Source organism: Euleptes europaea, chromosome 1, assembly GCF_029931775.1.
Source record: "Euleptes europaea isolate rEulEur1 chromosome 1, rEulEur1.hap1, whole genome shotgun sequence".
Classification (NCBI taxonomy): Eukaryota; Metazoa; Chordata; class Lepidosauria; order Squamata; family Sphaerodactylidae; genus Euleptes; species Euleptes europaea.
Genome location: NC_079312.1, coordinates 129,917,087 through 129,934,872, shown reverse-complemented (window position 1 = coordinate 129,934,872; position 17,786 = coordinate 129,917,087). Strand labels below are relative to the sequence as shown.

General features: G+C 47.9%; 1 protein-coding gene across 4 annotated transcripts in view; it reads right to left on the bottom strand.

Moving 5' to 3' along the window:
- The window catches only part of XYLT2 (xylosyltransferase 2), a 53,768-nt gene that overhangs the window by 15,735 nt on the left and 20,247 nt on the right, over window positions 1-17,786 (bottom strand). For 2 of the 4 annotated variants that reach the window (XM_056864069.1, XM_056864083.1), the window contains exons 2-6: window positions 9,062-9,536; window positions 7,770-7,945; window positions 4,499-4,701; window positions 2,250-2,330; window positions 388-604 (exon numbers count right to left, since the gene is read on the bottom strand). In XM_056864069.1, coding sequence (XP_056720047.1) covers window positions 388-604; window positions 2,250-2,330; window positions 4,499-4,701; window positions 7,770-7,945; window positions 9,062-9,536 — 1,152 coding nt within the window. The remainder of the gene's footprint in view (window positions 1-387; window positions 605-2,249; window positions 2,331-4,498; window positions 4,702-7,769; window positions 7,946-9,061; window positions 9,537-17,786) is intronic. The other 2 variants (XM_056864076.1, XM_056864091.1) reach the window with 1 other exon arrangement.

The window sequence follows — 17,786 nt, the reverse complement described above, 5'->3', positions numbered from 1 at the left end:
TAGAAGAAAGGCAGTATCCATAGCACCACAGTCAACGCCGAACTACATGCATATGGTTTTCATGTAATGATCTTTAGTGCAGTCAGAAATGGAACAGGAGAGGAACAGGGCCAATTTCCCTCCAGTGTTTGTGCAGTGTTCTCATCCTCCTAATTTACGGAGAGTTTTCTTCTTCATTAGAGACGTAGCCATTTTACTGCCTTGAAGAATGCCAGTATATTTCTGTCCCAGCTCTGGCAGGGACAGAAGTGGTGACTCCTCCAAGGTTACTGGCTTAGCCAAGAATGCAGCTTAAGAGTTCTTTAGTCCCACACCAGAGTACTATTCACTCTGCCATGTAACTCTAAGCCCCGAGCCCCTTGATTTAGAGCCAGCCAGGAAACCCACCTCTGCTGGGAGAAGTGTGTATGTGTAGAACTGCCGCAGCTGGGAGACCAGTTTGTCGCTGGTGTAGACCACGTATTCCACAAAGCTGTGAGTCAGGGCAAACCAATCTGAGCCACCGTCCACCACAATGCCCTCCGGGATCTGCCGTTCGCCCAGCCGCCACATATGAGAGTCGCATTCGTGGAAAAGTCTGTCTAGACCTTGCTTCTTGATGAACCTGTGCAGAGATGAAGACCTCAGATTCACTAGGAAAGCAACACGGAGTTTCCTGCACTGAGATCACAGTGAAAGGGGGTGGTCTAGAATGCTAGACTAAAACTCCAGACTCTGCTGCTAGAGACTCCACACGGTCTACATACCTACATTTATTTTGCCTAGTTCATCACTAGCTGAACTTTCATCTTATCTGCAAGGGCCCAGAGGATGCAGAAACAGCACAACCACAACCTCGCTGTGGCTGCCTGTCAGAGGTGTCAACCATTACCATGGGTCTACCAATCCTTATCCTTCAAGCGAACAGAACTTTTCTAGAATAGCCTCTCTAGCAGTGCTCAAATACAAAAGCCTTTGTTGACATTAAAAGGGAAAATGTACAGTGGAGTTTACAGTAAAAGCATGATATAAAATATGCAGGTATCATATGGAAAAGTTTACTATAAAATCATTTTTATAAGAACATACAAACCCCACTAGATTGGTTACTTGGTTATTTAATCCTGAGTTAACCATTATATGGTGCAGAGTAGCAATCACGTTCTCTAATTACAAGCAAAAAAAAACCCTTGCCACCGAGTCAATAATTGTTGGATCCTGCGTGGTCATAAGGTAGGATACCTTTGAATTGGTAGGTAACCATTCCCTATCAGCAAGTAACAGGTCCATGAGTCTCTGTGTGTGTAAAGTGCCTTCAAGTCGCAGCTGACTTATGGAGACCCCTTTTGGGGTTTTCATGGCAAGAGACTAACAGAGGTGGTTTGCCAGTGCCTTCCTCTGCACAGCAACCTTGGTATTCCTTGGTGGCCTCCCATCCAAATACTAACCAGGGCCAACCCTGCTTAGCTTCTGAGATCTGATGAGATCAGGCTAGCCTGGGCCATCCAGGTCTAGGGCTCCATGAGTCTAGTAGCACTCAAATGAAGCCGGCAGCAGAATCACTTGAGAAAGACCCATGAAGAAAAGACAAGCATTGGCAGAAGGCTATGAAAGGTTTCAAGTGATTCATTTACAGCAGAAACATCTCATTAACATTCTTTGCACTGGGATAAATGTTTATACATCACTGCAAGTCTCTGTGGGGAAAAGTGTGTGGGGGGGTAAAAATATTTGGATTCTAACCTTCGTTTGTTTTTGGCTACTGTGACACTATTAGCAGGAGGACCTGGATTGGGAACGATGCAGGATAAGAAAAAATCTCAAGTAAAGACCCTTTTAATTTTCTGAGCTTCTAGAAAAAACGTGCACATATTTTAAAGCCCTTTTCAAAAATGTCTAGAATCTTGATTTTTAAAACAAAGTCAACAAAAAATAGTAAACAGCGAACTTCAAAACATGGGACTCTGAAAATATTTGGAAGCTAAATTTCCAAACAGTCAAATTTCACAATTCATGGTTAGGCCAGTATATTACTCCTGTATATGCACTTCATTGCAGTCCTGTTTTTGGGAACACATAACATTCAATCAACCAGGCCCCATTGGGTCAATAAAGCAGCAGCAGGTCTTTTGAAAGGAGTCACAGATACCGTGCTACAGAAATGCGATGTGGCAACAGCTGGTGGTCAGGTGACTACCTTTTCTCCACCCACTTTTACCCACTGCTTGTTTTAAACTCATCCCAATGCCTAGCCTCACTGAAAGATTTACCTGGCATTATCTCGGCCATGAGACTTGAGGAAGTTCTTGTCTCGATATTTCGACAGGAATGTCACCAGCTCCTCATTGGTCCTGCAGAGGGCAGTAATTCAGAGGAGAAATTAATATACATGGGTGGGGGGGGATTGTGGTTCAGTCGGGTCACCTGTCTTTTAAAAAGATAATGGCAAGATAGGTATTAGGCAACCAAAATTGTATCAGAATCGGCGCTAAATGGGCAGAGAATTCAGCAATTTAAAGAGAAGATGAATAAGTGTATATGACCACACAAAATGACCTTGAACAGTAGCAGGGATTTACATTTATAAAGTATGCACTTCAGGAATTTGACCTAACAATAAAAGACATTAATTAATTAAAAATCTTCAATCTGTGCAAAGGCTGTCAAGGGCAGCGGTCCAACCCACCTGTCAAGGGCATGAGTAAGGTTGCCACCCTACAGGTACTAGCTGGAGATCTCCTGCTATTACAACTTGTCTCCAGCTGATAGAGATCAGTTCACCTGGAGAAAATGCCCACTTTGGCAATTGGACTCTATGGCATTAAGTCTCTCCCCTCCCCAAACCCCAGCCTCCTCAGGCTCCGCCCCCAAAACCTCCCACTGGTGGCGAAGAGAGACCTGGCAATCCTAGCCATGAGGTGGATCATAGAGCCCTGCCTACCAGGCTGTGAGCCCCTTAAAGAGCTGCCATTTTTTGGTCCATTGGGGAAGGATGTACTGCTAGTGCACATGCTCAGAGAGAAAGGGGCCACGCCTCCTTCCTCTTTTTGCAAGCACATTGAGAAGAGCAGCTGGATGTTGAAGTGAGGCCACTCAGCACTGGAGGGGGATTCCTTTTTAGTACAGCCAGGATCAGAAATCCTAGAAAAGCTCTTTTTTCTTCTTTGTTTTCTCCATTCCAGCAGAGCCACTTCCTGCCCCCCTGACAGTTAGTCCCCCAATATCATGTGCATTTGTGTAATGTCACTAGCAGGTCATAACTCTTCCTCTTCCTGTCACATGACTTTCTCACATGCTTCCATCTCAGTGGGATTCATGTTACTGTTGGGCGGTTAAAGGTGGGTCCAGGAAAGATAGAAACCACTGATCTAGGTACTGAGTTTAGGGTTGCCAGGGAGGTTTTCGGGGTGGAGCCTGAGGAGGGTAGGATTTGGAGAGGGGAGGGACTTCAATGACATAGAGTCCAATTGCAAAAGCAGCCATTTTCTCCCAGTGAACTGATCTCCATCGGCTGCAGATCAGTTGTAATAGCAGGAAATCTCCAGCTAGTACCTGGAGGTTGGCAACCCTAACTGAGTTAGAAGGTCCAATGGTATGACTCAGTATAAAATGGCTTCCCGGACTGGATCTCATGATCCATCAGAATATAAACCTGTGGGTAGAGTGTAAAACTAAGGGTTTCAGTGGTAAATTGTGAAGAGCTGTGCTGGTCTATGATTGTTTTTTTTTTAATAAAGATTGATTTATTGATCCATCAGAAGGTGGCACTTGACTGTTGCAGATCTTTCACACATTCTCCTCCCACCAACAGTCCTTTCCAACAGTGGGAAAGTTTATTTCTGGGGTCACGGGACCTATGTGGTCTAACAGCCATGCAGGTCATGAGTCTGCAGTGGAAATGCACCCTTTCATAAACAGGCTACGTGTTTCAAAATGGAAGACTTCCTACAAAAGTTATAAAGGTCAACATGATAAAGGCCATCCCTTAAAAATCTGGGCCCTGCTCCCCAGTCAAGCCCTGCTCCACTTCTACCCTTTCCTTTACCACCTTTCTCTCATCCACTTTATGGGCCTTGTTTTTTTGCCTTCTGCAGTGAAGAACAGTCTGCTTACTCTTGTGTTTTTCCATCTTCAGCTTCTCCAGTAGGTGAGGGAAGGAAAAGAAAGAACCCCTTCTAGTCAAGTGAGGCCTACACAGGATCCTACCATGTGAGATGGCCAACTCCAAACAGTGATACCCAGTTAATCATATCCTGCAGGTCTTCCCTGCTCTGCCTTTTCCTCCTAGGGTTGCCAGGTCCCTCTTTGCCTCCATCGGGAAGTTTCTAGGGCGAAGCCTGAGGAGGGTGGGGTTTGGGGAGGGGAGGGACTTTAATGCCACAGAGTCCAATTGCCAAAGCGACCATTTTCTCCAGGTGAACTTATCTCTGTTGGCTGGAGATCAGTTGTAATAGTAGGAAATCTCCAGCTAGCACCTGGAGGCTGGCAACCGTATTTCCACTCTCCCTGCCTCACTGACCTTGTTGGGTAGTCTGTGGCACTCAGGTTGATGAAATAGTCCCAGGACCAGTCCGTCATCTCTAGCAGATCCTTCATGCTGCGCAGGTACATCTTCAGGAGGCTGGCCCCGCCCCAGATAGTGACCATATTCCAAGGGGTGACCCGTATGTTGGTATAATGCTGGGCCACCTCCAACACTTCACGGTGCAGGTAAGTGGAGCGCTGCAAGGGGCAGGAACCAGGAGAGAAAACTGAGTGCCGAGGAGGATCACAGTTCAGTCTTGTTTCCTCCCTTTCTAGAAGTGATTAAGAATAAGCACGGCAGTGCAAAACTCTAAGGTGCAGCACAGATCAGCCAGAACGGGACAACTTTCCTTTACAAATTTTCTAGTCTCCTTTAGCTGAAAAGAAAAATTCAAAACTACCCAGTCTTGTTTTTCTAAAGCAGGGGTGGGGAACCTTTTTTCTTGCCAAGAGCCATTTGCTCATTTATAACATCATTCGGGGGCCATAACCAGGTGTAGCTCTCCCGGCGCGGGGTGGGGGGGAGAGGCTAGGGTTGCCAGGTCTCCAGCCACCACCTGGAGGTTGGCAATCACAAGGGAGGCCATGCAGAGTAGGCCTGGAGGGCACCCCCGCTCCCCCTCCCTCCCAGGCGGGAGGGCAGCCAACGGTGGGCCCTGAGCAAACGAGGCGCCAGGGGGGTGCAGCCCGCAGCCGATCCTCAGGGAAGGGAGGGAGGAAGGAAGGAAAACAGAGAAATGGAGGGGGAGAAAAGGACGGAAGGAGACAGACAAAGAAAGAGATGATGGAGAGAGGGGGAGAAAGGAGAGTGACAGAAAAAGAGAGAAAAGCCTTCCCCCCCCACACACACACCCGCCGGCCCCACGCAACCGGGCCCCAGGCTCCCCGCTTCCCCAACACACACACACATGGCAGCACACGCAGCCCCGCGCGACCGGGCCCCAACCTCCACGCTTCCCCCCCCACCCCGAGTCCACAAAAGGCCCTCCAAGCCCAATCGGCTCCCGCACACATGTTCCCGCCGGGAGCCACCAGCCTCTCCCCCCCTTTGCCGCTTGACAGGCAGCGAGAGGGGCTTACAGTGTGCCACGGCGTTCCTGCATGCCACGACTGTAGGGGGCAACCTTGGGGGAAGCGCCCCTCCTCCTCCCCCTTCTCTCGCCGACCAACAGTCGACGAGAGGAGGTCCAAAGGGCGCCGTGGCCCCAGGAACACCCTCGGGGAGGGCCGCACTGTAGTGCGCCTCCAGGGCTGGGCCCTGGAGCTCCCGAGGGCCACTGAAAATGTCCTCGGGGGCCGCATACGGCCCCCAGGCCGGACGTTCCCCATCCCTGTTCTAAAGGGTAAAAACACCAAAACAAACCCCACCCCCCAGGAGGGGGTCCTTCCAGTGGTCAGCAAAAGAGCTATTTATTATTATTTTATTTAAAACATTCCTATGCCACCTTTCCACCCAATGCAGCAAACATTAAAAACATTTCAACATGAAAACAGCATTTAGAAATATTTAAATATTTAAACAATTCACTAAAAGATATGCACAAACACACAGAACAACACAACCAGGGAGGAGGGCCAGTAACTGTGAAAATGCCAGACAAAACAAAAGAAGTCTTCACCTGCTGGTGGAAGACAATGACAGAGGGAGACAGATGAATTTCCTTGGGGAGGGAGTTCCAAAGTTCCTGCACCACAACCAAGAAGTCCCTTCCTCAGGTTGCCACTGATGTAGCCTCAGATGGAGGGAACAGCCACAGCAGGGCCTCCAAAGATGACCACAGTGGGTGGCTAGGTCCATATGGGAGAAGGCAATCCTTAAGACATGCTGGCCCCAAGGCATATGGGGCTTTAAAGGTCAATATCGGCACCAGAAGCAAATTAGGAGCCAGTGTAGATGGAGTAAGACTGGAGTGATCTGGTCCCTACAACCCACTCCAGGCTATTCCTACCCTACCTGTATCACACCTTCCACACCTACTCTCCCTCAGGTTATACGAACTTCTGCCTCCTACTGTACTCTAGAGTCTGTTCAATATTCTCAATTTTTTCAGTCCTCACAGTATAATCCCTACCTCAGAAACCCTATCTGGGTGGAAAAGGGGCATAAAATAAATAAAATAATCAAACAAATATAGCAAGTTAGCATAATTTACTTTGAGAGCAAGAGGAAAACAAAAAATTCCACATTTACTTTAACAACTAGAGTAAGCACTGTAAAGTATAATATAACCCTAAATAATTTAGTCAATGTATATCCTTTGTTCTTTTCAGAAATCAGAGCTACTGTAGGCGATGTCCTGTCCAAAGCCATTCCAGGAATCTCTGGTAAAACAGGAAACTACACTCATGTTAGACCCTGGACTATATGCATCCCTTTCTACCACTCCTTCCCTGCCTTTCCTTTTCCTTTTCAAGCTCCCATGACCCACAGGTCCTGAACAGTTAATAGGGAGGTTTTTTCCTATTACTTTAAGGAAAATATGGTGGAGAGATACCTGGCCACTGCCAGTGTTATACTTGGATCTCTATCCATCAGCAAAAAGGGGACTATTATATCACCTGTTACATAAGAACATAAGAAAGGCCCAGCTGGATCAGACCAAGGCCCATCAAGTCCAACAGTCTGTTGACAGAGTGGCCAACCAGGTGCCTCTAGGAAGCCCACAAACAAGACGACTGCAGCACCATTATCCTGTGTTCCAAAGCACCTGTTACTGTGGCAGGTAATTTCATTAAAATAGGAGTGATCCATCAATCACGTTGGAATTTGAAACAGGGACACTCCAGCACGAGCAAAGTCTTTCTGAGTAGGGTAAATTGCCGTACCTTCCATTTAGCACTCTTCCCCTGAGTATGAATTTTACCAACCGCAAGCCCCATCAGACAATCATTAGAGTGTAGCCCTCCTTTTGTGCCATATTTTCGATAAGGAAAGAAGTCACAGGCATCCCTCATGCTGTTCCTTTCCTTCTCCAGAACACAGTGCAAAGACACCTCAGATTTGTGTGTGTGTGTGTGTGTGTGTGTGTGTGTGTGTGTGGAGGAAATCTTACTTAGTTTTGCAAGGCATTTTAGAGAAGGCCAGAGTGGCAGAAGTCACTGCCTCTCACTAAACGTCGGCACAGAACGAGAGCCCAGAGGTTCCCTCTTCCGTGTTTTTTGCAACAAACACACAGAAGACTTAGGGAAGAGATTCTTTGTGCTGGACGTCACCGGAGAAGGAGGGCAGTTGCCCTAGGAACCTATTACCACGTCCACCTACCCACCTTGTCAACATGGATGTAGAAGAAATGTTGCTGATGATACACGGCCTTGATGAGGCGCTTCAGCTGGCGGATGGCTCGCCCATGAACCACCAACACGTACGCGATCCGGACTGGCTTGCTCACGGAGACCTGGAGCATCCTGCTCTCATCCCACTGGATCACGGGGCTGACTTTCCCTGCAGGGATCACACATGCAATAACCATCATTTCAGCAGGCAGAGCTGAACCTGTCCCCACAGAGGAGGAGGAGCTTCCACACTATCTCCTGAAGACAAAACTATCTTTCAAACAGAAGTAAGGCTCTAGGTCAGGGGTGTCAAACATAAGGCCCACAGGCTGGATCTGGCTTCTTGAGAGCTCATATCCGGCCTGCAAGCCAGCCGAAGCAGCCACCCTCCCCCTCTCGATCTGGGCCAATGAAGCATGGCCTGGCCCGACCAAGTGACATTTATGTCATATCCGGCCCTCGTAACAATGGCGTTTGACACCCCTGCTCTAGGTCTACCTAGTGCCCAAACCTCACAGTGTGGAAAACCAACCAAAAGCTGCAATTAATTTTGCTCTCAGCAGCCACTTGAATGCTGTTTGAGGTGTGAGATGCAAATATCGTCATGGGATTGCTGTTTGGTTACTGCAACGGAGGCTCTGTGGCCTAGACTCAAATATGGCGTCATGGCGTTTGACAAATGCATTAAATGACAGAAAGGGAGGTTGTCATTTAAACCAGTCCCTCTAGCTGTCTACAAATCAGTTAGATTTGTTGTAAATACCAGGTAATTTTTATTAAACCTCCATGCAGTGAAAAGCTTCATCCTTTCCCACGCATTAAGCCTCTATTAAAAGGACAGAATTTTTTTTCCCCCTGGCCAGTCAGCAACCCTAGCTGTAAATGCTTCCTCAATGGGAGCTAACAGTCAGAAGATGGCCGAGACTCTCTAATGCTCTTGTTCTGGGAAGTGTCAGAAACAGAGAGAAAAGCTGTGAACTGGATGAAAGGGAAAGCTGTTGGTGAAACCAAAGTGGAGCCCCCAATGGGACAAACAGGGGCACCTTTTACCCAGGAGCACCCAGCATATGTCTGCTTCACAGCACTTGGGGACAAAGGTTTTTTGGGTAGTGGGACCCATCAGGGTCAATAGCACTGGGGTTGATGGTATAAGGTAGCTTCTCCTGTATGCACGAAGAAATGGTGGGTTGTGCTCTCAGAGAATATGTGTAAGTGCCTCTGAGACATGGGAATTCAGAGCACCTGCAAAGCAGTGATGATGCTCCAAGGTAAATTCTGTGCTCACCTGAGAGCTGGCACTGCCGGGGCAGAGAGCGTGGCATCAGGTTCCCCGCTTGGTGCAGGCACACCACATTGGCAATCTCCTGCTGACACTGCTTACTGCTGGCTCTGGCTAATGCAGACAGCGCGTCCTTGCCCGTGATCTCGCACTTTGGAGTGAAGTTGTTCTCGGTGGGCTGCGGCGCCCCTTCCACACTGCCTGTGTCCCCCTGTTGGAGCACTGCCAGCTGGGCATCCCCTCTGAGCTCTGTCAGGTTCCTCCGGCTTGAGGAATCTAGGTAGACTGGCATCCTCCGCCCAGGCTTGTGCTTCACCGTGACGGCTCGTACCACCTTGGCCACCAGAACGCCGGGATTGTCTGGGCGACTCTTCCATCGTCCGTGCTTCCGGCTCAAGCTCCCCCGTCGGCCTGCTGAGCTGTCTGAATCCTTTGATCCTCCCCCGTTCCCGAGTACCTGGGCCTTCTTCTGCCGCCCCTTCTCCAGCGTCAAGTCACACAAAGGAAAAAGTTGGGGAGAGAAGGAGAATTGAGGGATCAGTAATAAAGTACCACACTCTAAACCAGGGGTGTCAAACAGAAGGAATGCGAGCTGGATCTGGCCCGTGAGCCAGCTGAGGCAGCAACCCTCCCCGCCCCAGTCCTGATCTGGTCTGGCGAGGCATGGCCTGGCCCAACCACGTGACATAAATGTCATATCTGCCCCTCGTAACAAATGAGTTCGACACCCCTGCTCTAAACAATAGCACCCCTCTCTCTTTAAGGAAATGCAAACATTTCAATTGTTCAATGAACCATAAGTAGTACAAAGGGCTATGCCGTTTATTTTTGTCAGCCGCTTCAACTATGGGGGGGATATGCAACTATAAGCCATTGGTGGCAACATTTCTGGAATTAGTAAAACATTCTCATGATCAAAACAGCAACAAAGTACATGGATGAGTTCATAAAACACTATGAGTGATGAAGCTTACTTATAAATACACAGGTTGACTATCCCTTATCCGGACTGCTTGGGACCAGAAGTGGTCTGTATTTTGGATCTTTTCATGTTTTGGAATTTTTGCATATACATAGTGACATGTCTTTGGGATGGGACCCAAGTCTAAATATAAAATTCATTTATGTTTTATATATACTTTATACACATAGCCTGAATGTAATTTTAAACAATATTATTAATAATTTTGTGTACATTGAACCATCGATGGCTGAGGGCCTGTGAGTAATGCCTGCATGCCGGCTCAAAAGGTCCAGTTTTTGGATCAGTCCAGATATTGGATGTCCGGATAAGTGATACTCAACCCTGTATATTCTGGCTTTACATTGAATTTTCAAATGGTACATATGATTCAGTAAGCACATTTAATTTGCTACCTCCTTTTGCTCTTCCTTTGTAAAGTTGGTAATTATTATCCCCATTTCACAAGAAGGGAACTGAGGCTGAGAAACAAGGGTGGCCTTAGAGTTGCCAACCTCCAGGTACTATTTACAAGTAAAACTTGGATTGCAATAATAGTTAGTCAATAAGAAAGCAATCACTATGGCTATTTATAACAAACCAATGATAACATTAGCTTATAAATTCAATATCTGATTTATCTTGTTGTTTCTTCACAAAGATAAGAATTATACAAAATATCATATAACAAACAAAACAGGCTTCTGGTAATTTTCCTGTTTCATATAATCTTTCATCAGTTGGTAAGTATGGTTTTGAAAAAATTATAGTTCATTAATCCTCTGTTTCTTCTTTTTTTCAGATTCTTTACTGAAGAGTTGCTGAGGATTGTTATTGCACAATGGCGATCCCACGTTGTATCTCTTAATTCTAAATAAAAATATTTTCCAAGAGGCTATCATTGGAATTCATTATACATCAAAACATGCCACAAAACAAAGTTAATTACAAATTATACTTACAGACAACTTTTGATGTGGTCTCCTTATATACAAATATCCCTCTCCCTGAGGTTATATGATATTTTGTATAATTCTTATCTTTGTGAAGAAACAACAAGATAAATCAGATATTGAATTTATAAGCTAATGTTATCATTGGTTTGTTATAAATAGCCATAGTGATTGCTTTCTTATTGACTAACCTCCAGGTACTAGCTGGAGATCTCCTGCTATTACAACTGATTTCCAGCTAATAGAGATCAGTTCACCTGGAGAAAATGGCCGCTTTGGCAATTGGACTCTATGACGTTGAAGTCCCTCCCCTCCCCAAACCCTGCTCTCCTTAGGCTCCGCCCAAAAAAGCCTCCCTCTGGTGGGGAAGAGGGCCCTGGCAACCCTAGGTGACCTTGGGGAATCAAAGAAGACATAGATTTATTGGGAACTGATAAAGCCAATGTGTTATACTGTAAATTGGCCCTTTATTGGGAAAATTAGGTTCAAATTGTCAACATTTTGTTCAGAATTGTAAAATGTGTGTTACTTGTGACAGAGACATGGGACATCCTAAGTGGTGTGAGTGGAGTCACACTAGAGGAAGGCAACTCCCTCCCCTTCCCCTCAATACAGTGCTCGTGCTGGACATTGGACCAGAAGAACAATATGTGGAGCTATGTGAAAGTCTGCAGAAGAGCAATTGGCAAAAATCTCCCTTCCCTCCTAACGCAAATGCAAAAGCCATTGTGCTGGGCTGATGCAACCTTAGGTTCCTTAGGATCCAAGTCATGGAGTCACATTTTCAAACGAATCTTTGATTTTTGTGCTGCCTGATCCAACAGATATTTACTCAGGGATAAGTCTCCCCAAGATTGACGAGGCTCAGTCCCATATAAGTACGCACTGGGTGGAAACCGGAATTGACATGTTATGGATTCTCCTCATTGATTGTGAGCCACCACTTTATGCCACACATTCTTGGGCAAGGCATTATCAGAGCATGGCAGAGGTAGCATCTGATCCCAGGTTTCGTAAGAGCAGCTTTTTATCTGCTGAACTACATCAACTGAGAAGTACCCAGGGGGGCCACAGTCCCCCATCAATGATACATCCTTAATCCCCTCATGTTATATGAATTGATAGCCTCCCAGCCAACTAAAATAATGAGGGCAATGACAGTATTTTAGAGCTCACTGCCTGAATGCACACTGAGTTTGTGTTCCGACATGTCTTCAGTGAAACTGGTTTGGCAAATCTCACAGTGCTTCCATCAGCATCCTGGGAAAAGTCATAACTACCCCCTGGAGGTACAGCTGGCGCTGCTGCCATAGAAAGATGCATGTTTGGGTGTGGCTACTGTACGTGCCAACTGGGTAGTGCCCATGACAAGCAGCACATGTCCATTATCACCATCCCATGCCCAGAGCAGTCTAGGGATCTTAATATTTTATTTTTGATGTTTGGGCAACAGACATTCCCAGCCTTCCCACCTCACTCATATTTTCAAAATTTTAACATTGCTTTGTGTATGTAAGAAGCTTTTCTACATATTTTTGTGTAGCTTGAAAGAAAGAAAAAGAAATACAAGGTTACTTACACTCTCAAAGAAATGCCCCACTCTTCAAAGAACCTCCCCCCCCCCCTTATTTTAGTCCATTTTTATTGCATATAGTTTCTCCCTCTTGGCAGTAGAGCAAGCATAGAAAGACAGCCTTCTCCCAATGCAATAAGCTGTATAATCAGAGTGAACCTAACTGGACTAAAAGCATCTTAGTAGTTAAGTTCATCAGATCTCGGAAGCTAAGACTAGTAAGTATTTGGATGGGAGACCACCAAGGACTTCCAGGTAAGTATTTGGATGGGAGACCACCAAGGAATTCCAGGGTCGCTTTGCAAAGGAGGAGGAAGAAGAGTTGCTTTTTATATGCCAACTTTCTCTACCACTTAAAAGTATCAAACCGTCTTACAACCACCTTCCCGTCCCCACAACAGACACCCTGTGAAGTAGGTGGGGCTGAGAGAGCTGTAACTAGCCCAAGGTCACCCAGCTGGCTTCATGTGTTGGAGTGGGGAAACAAGCCCAGTTCCCCAGGTTAGCCTCCGCCGCTCATGTGGAGGAATCAAACCCGGCTCTCCAGATCCGGCTCCACCCCTCCAAACCACTGCTCTTAACCACAACACCACGCTGGCTCTCAATGGAAGTCAATGGCAAACCATCTCTGTAAGCCTCTTGCCTTGAAAACCTTATGGGGTCGCCATAAATCGGCTGTGACTTGACGGCACTTTACACACACACCATCTTCATTGGGGTGGATCTGGATGTTAAAACAGCCCTGAAGGAAACTCAGCCAAGGGGCCTCTGAGGTACCGGCAGTGCCACTCAGCTCAGGCCGGGCCTCAGCAACAGTGACAATGGGAGGAGGTTTGCGGCACCCATTGCCATTGTTGTTGCATCGTGTCAAGTGACCCTTGGGGCGTTGCCAGTACCCCAGTGACCACTGGGTACCGCTTGCTCCTGTCCATCAGTGGGCCTTTGGGCCAGCAGCCCACTAGGAACTTTCCCAGTAACCCAAACAGCCATTTCATTCCAACTTTTGTCATGCCTGGATTCAGCTTCAATAAACGCACCCACATCCTGTTACGGTAGGAAGGGAGGGGGAATGGTGTCTTTCTTTGACGGGAAACACCCTTAGGCCAAGGATTCCCTGGAAAGTACCCTGGCGGCCCACTGCCACCACTCAGGTCTTCCTGAGAACCTCTATACTGACCCGCTGAGAAGGTACCCTTCTAGCACAGCAGCAGAGCAATAACAAAGTAACAGGGTAGAAACCTAGAAAATACCTTTTAACCAACTATGTAGCCCCCGTGCAATCTAGCATGCGGGGAGGAGATTAAGAGAAATATCCCAGTGAAATAAATTGTTTGGGATGAAGCCCCCCGCAAAGGTCTTTTAAAAAAAAGTTTATTACCGTATATACTCGCGTATAAGCCGAGTTTTTCAGCCCAAAAAAAGGGCTGAAAAAAGCCAACTCGGCTTATACGCGGGTCAATACGGTAGGGGAGGGGAGGGGGGAGGAGGGAGGAGGAAAACCTACCATTGCCGCCATCCTTCGCTGCCGGCCCACTCGCGTTCCCGCGGCCTGGGAGCGGCCAGTGGGGCCTGCCTGCTCCCAGGCAGGCCTCGCCGCCGCCCCCGCCGCCTCCCCGCTCGCCTCCCCGCTCGCCTTCCCGCGGCCTGGGAGCGGCCAGCGGGGCCTGCCTGGAAGCAGGCAGGCCTCGCCGCCGCCCCCGCCCCCCCCCCCGCCGCCGCCGGCCCGCTCTCATGGGAGCGGCCAGCGGGGCCTGCCTGCTCCCAGGCAGGCCTCGCCGCCGCCCCCACTGCCTCCCCGCTCGCCTTCCCGCGGCCTGGGAGCGGCCAGCGGGGCTTGCCTGGGAGCAGGCAGGCCTCGCCGCTGCCCCCGCCGCCTCCCCACTCACCTTCCTGCGGCCTGGGAGCGGCCAGCGGGGCCTGCCTGGGAGCAGGCAGGCCTCGCCGCCGCCCCCGCCGCCGGGCCCGCGAGGGTTCTTCCGGCCAGCAGCGGCCTCCTGCAGGGCCGAGAAGGCTGCGCCGCTGCTTCCTGCCGCCGCTTCTCCTGGTGAGTAGGGGGTTCAGGGGCTCTTCCCCCTCCCCCCTTGAATGGCACTGGGGTCGGGGTGGGTTGGGGTGGGTTGGGAGGTCCCGGGAGGCCGGCGGGAGGGCGACCTGGGGCAGGGGCAAGATCTTCCCTGCGCTCTAAAATGGCGGCCGCCATTTTAAAGCGCAGCTTTACCAGAAAAGGGAATTTCTTATTGACCCTCGGCTTATATGCGGGTCAATAAGAAATTCCCTTTTCTGGCCTCAAGTTTGGGGGGGTTGGCTTATACTCGGGTCGGCTTATACCCGAGTATATACGGTATATAAAAGAGAAAAAAGAAAAAGGTGTGGTTGGATTCAAAAAAGTGGTGGAAAAAAGTGACACAATATGCGGGGAAAACACAGAGCAACACAACACAGAGATGTTCAAATAAAAGGCAGTAGTTGAAATTACTAAACTAAACACACACTATCTAGGTTGTAACAGGTTCCTCAGAGCATGTTCAGAGTTCCTTGCAGTAACAAGATGCTGGAGGAGTCCTTAACCCCTAGCCAACCTCCTGTGGGTCCCGTTTCTGCTGAAGACTGAAAATGGAAGAATGGGGAAAGTCCCAAAGGTCCAGATATTTATGGTCACTGGAATTAGACCTTAATGGCTTTCCCTCCCCAATTGAGGGGGGAGGAGTCTTCTTTGGAAAGATCACTGAAGAGCATATACCTATGCCAGATGTGAGGTTGAATTCTCTACCAACAGAAGTGTTTCCAACCTCATTCAACCTTTATTCACCTTCGGGCCAGTAGAATGACTTGAGCATCTAGGCACAAGAGATTATACTTGAGCTTGCAGAGTTACCCCTGCTATGGCCTTTTACCAAAATGGTATTTTTATTGGTAAAACACACAGTGCTGGAACCCTATTGGCATTGCGGCTGGTGCAAGAGAGAGAAGAGGCCCCATTCTGACCTCCAAAAAGGCTACGCCAGGTGTAACTCTGCTTAAAATGCATTGTTGACCAAAGAGGGTCCAGGTCCAAGAACCAGGCTTAGCCTCACTTGTAGATTTAGAACTAACCAACGGAGAAGTTAACTTTGAAGCTGGTGCTTCCAGGTGCGGTGTTAATTACTCAAGGCACATGGGGAAGTGAAGGAGATTACTACACGGCAGTGATTGTCTTAACAGTTTCCACTTAACTGGGCATTTATCTGTCTGGAAGGAAGTGTGTTGTGACTGCTGGGACAATGGTGTGTGACAGTTCCCTCTGGGCACATTTGCTTGCTCTGGAATGTGATTGACCCGCCACGCTCTCATAGCAACCTTGAGGTATCAAAGCATACCCCAAAGGGGGTTTTCTCCACCACAATCAATTAATTTAAGATGATTGAGGCTAATTTGCTTCTATTAAGTAATCATGCTGGCAGAAAACAGGGAAGCAGGAGGGAGGAAACTGAAGACTGGCAGAGGGTAACGGAAGAGAGTTCCTCGGAGATTCTGGAGGGAGAGCAGGCAATCTCCCCGCACCGGGGATTGACGCAGAGGGACTGCTATCCATCACTAGCCCAATCCTATCTGCCCATTCTTATATATGTGGATAAGCACAGGAGCCTTCAGGTCAGAAACTAAGAATTGCCTTACTGTTTAAATGTATATTCCGTCTGTTTCTTGATGCTACCAGCCCTGAGTGCTTCAGAGAAAAATATAGAGGAACCATAGAGCAATTATGGACTGAATCAAGTCCTGTCCATGAAGATGTGTCACCCACATGTATCAGCTAATTGCTAGTGATGGGTCACCCTCGAGCCATTTTCCTATGTCTGTTCCAATGTATTGCAATTTACAGTGGAGTAAAAGTCTACCCTCCTCCCCCCCTCCCCCACACACAGATACAGAAGTATCTAAAGAGATACAACTGTCAAAGCGAGGTTAGGAGTGATTAATCTCTACAGTTGTCATCAAAGGGCCAAGCTTGATGTGCTTCAACTGCTGCGCAAATGACATCTGTGTGTAAAAATCAGAGCACGTTACCTGAATGCAGGAAATCATAACTGAACACGACTGCTTTGCACGAGATACACCCACTCCCATTCTGTATCAATGGAAACACTTGCAGAGTAAGGATGCAAATCTGGAATACACCCTTCAGGCAAGGCTGTTCACATGAATACAGCCTCAGAAACAGTGTCACTTTGGATGTACATCATCAGCATTATGAGAAAATGAATAAAATTATTTCACAGAACCCCAGCCACCACAATTCTGGCTAGAGGGGCAGGATGACATATCTTTGAAGAGCAGGTCAATCCTGCTTGCAGTGCTATTGTATGCAGAAGTACTCAACTCTAGAAAACATGGAAATGGCCTTTTACTGGGGTAACTCTGCACAGAATTGCACTGTTGCCAGTGTGGTATAGTGGTTACGGTGTCGGACTAGGATCTGGGAAACCCAGGTTCGAATCCCCACCCTGCCATAGAAACTTGCTGGGTGACCTCGGGCCAGTCACATACTCTCAGCCTTGACCCGGACAAGTATCTGGATGGGAGACCTCCAAGGAATACCGGGGGTGTGACGTGGAGACAGGCAATGGCAAACCAACTCGGAAGGTCTCTTGCCTTGAAAACCCTACAGGGTCGCCATAGGTCAGCTGTGACTTGACGGCAAAAGTAAGTCCCACTGTATTTACTCGTGTATTTACTCCTAGGAAAGTGTGCCCAGGATTGTGCACTTAATGAATGCTGAATGACTGATAGTGCCATCTTAAACAGAGTTACGCTAATTTAAGGCCACTGGTTTCAACGAACCTGGAAAGGGGTAACTCTGCTTAAAATGGTACTGTGAATCTAGTCCATCCACTAGTACTTGATCTACTTGAACTCCTAAACGGTCAGATATAGAAGAAGAGGAAGAGTTGGTTTTTATATGCCGACTTTTTCTAGCACTTAAGGAAGAATCAAACCAGCTTACAATTAGCTTCCCTTCCCCTCCCCACAACAGACACCGTGTGAGGTAGGTGGGGCTGAGAGAGCTTTAAGAGAGCTGTGACTAGCCCAAGGTAATCCAGCTGGCTTCACGTGTAGGAGTGGGGAAACCAACCCGGTTCACCAGATTAGCGTCTGCCGCTCATGTGGAGGAGTGGGCAATCAAATCCGGTTCTTCAGATTAGAGTCCACCGCTCCAAACCACTAAACCTCGCTGGAAATGCCCCCTTTTATAATCTAAGGAGACAG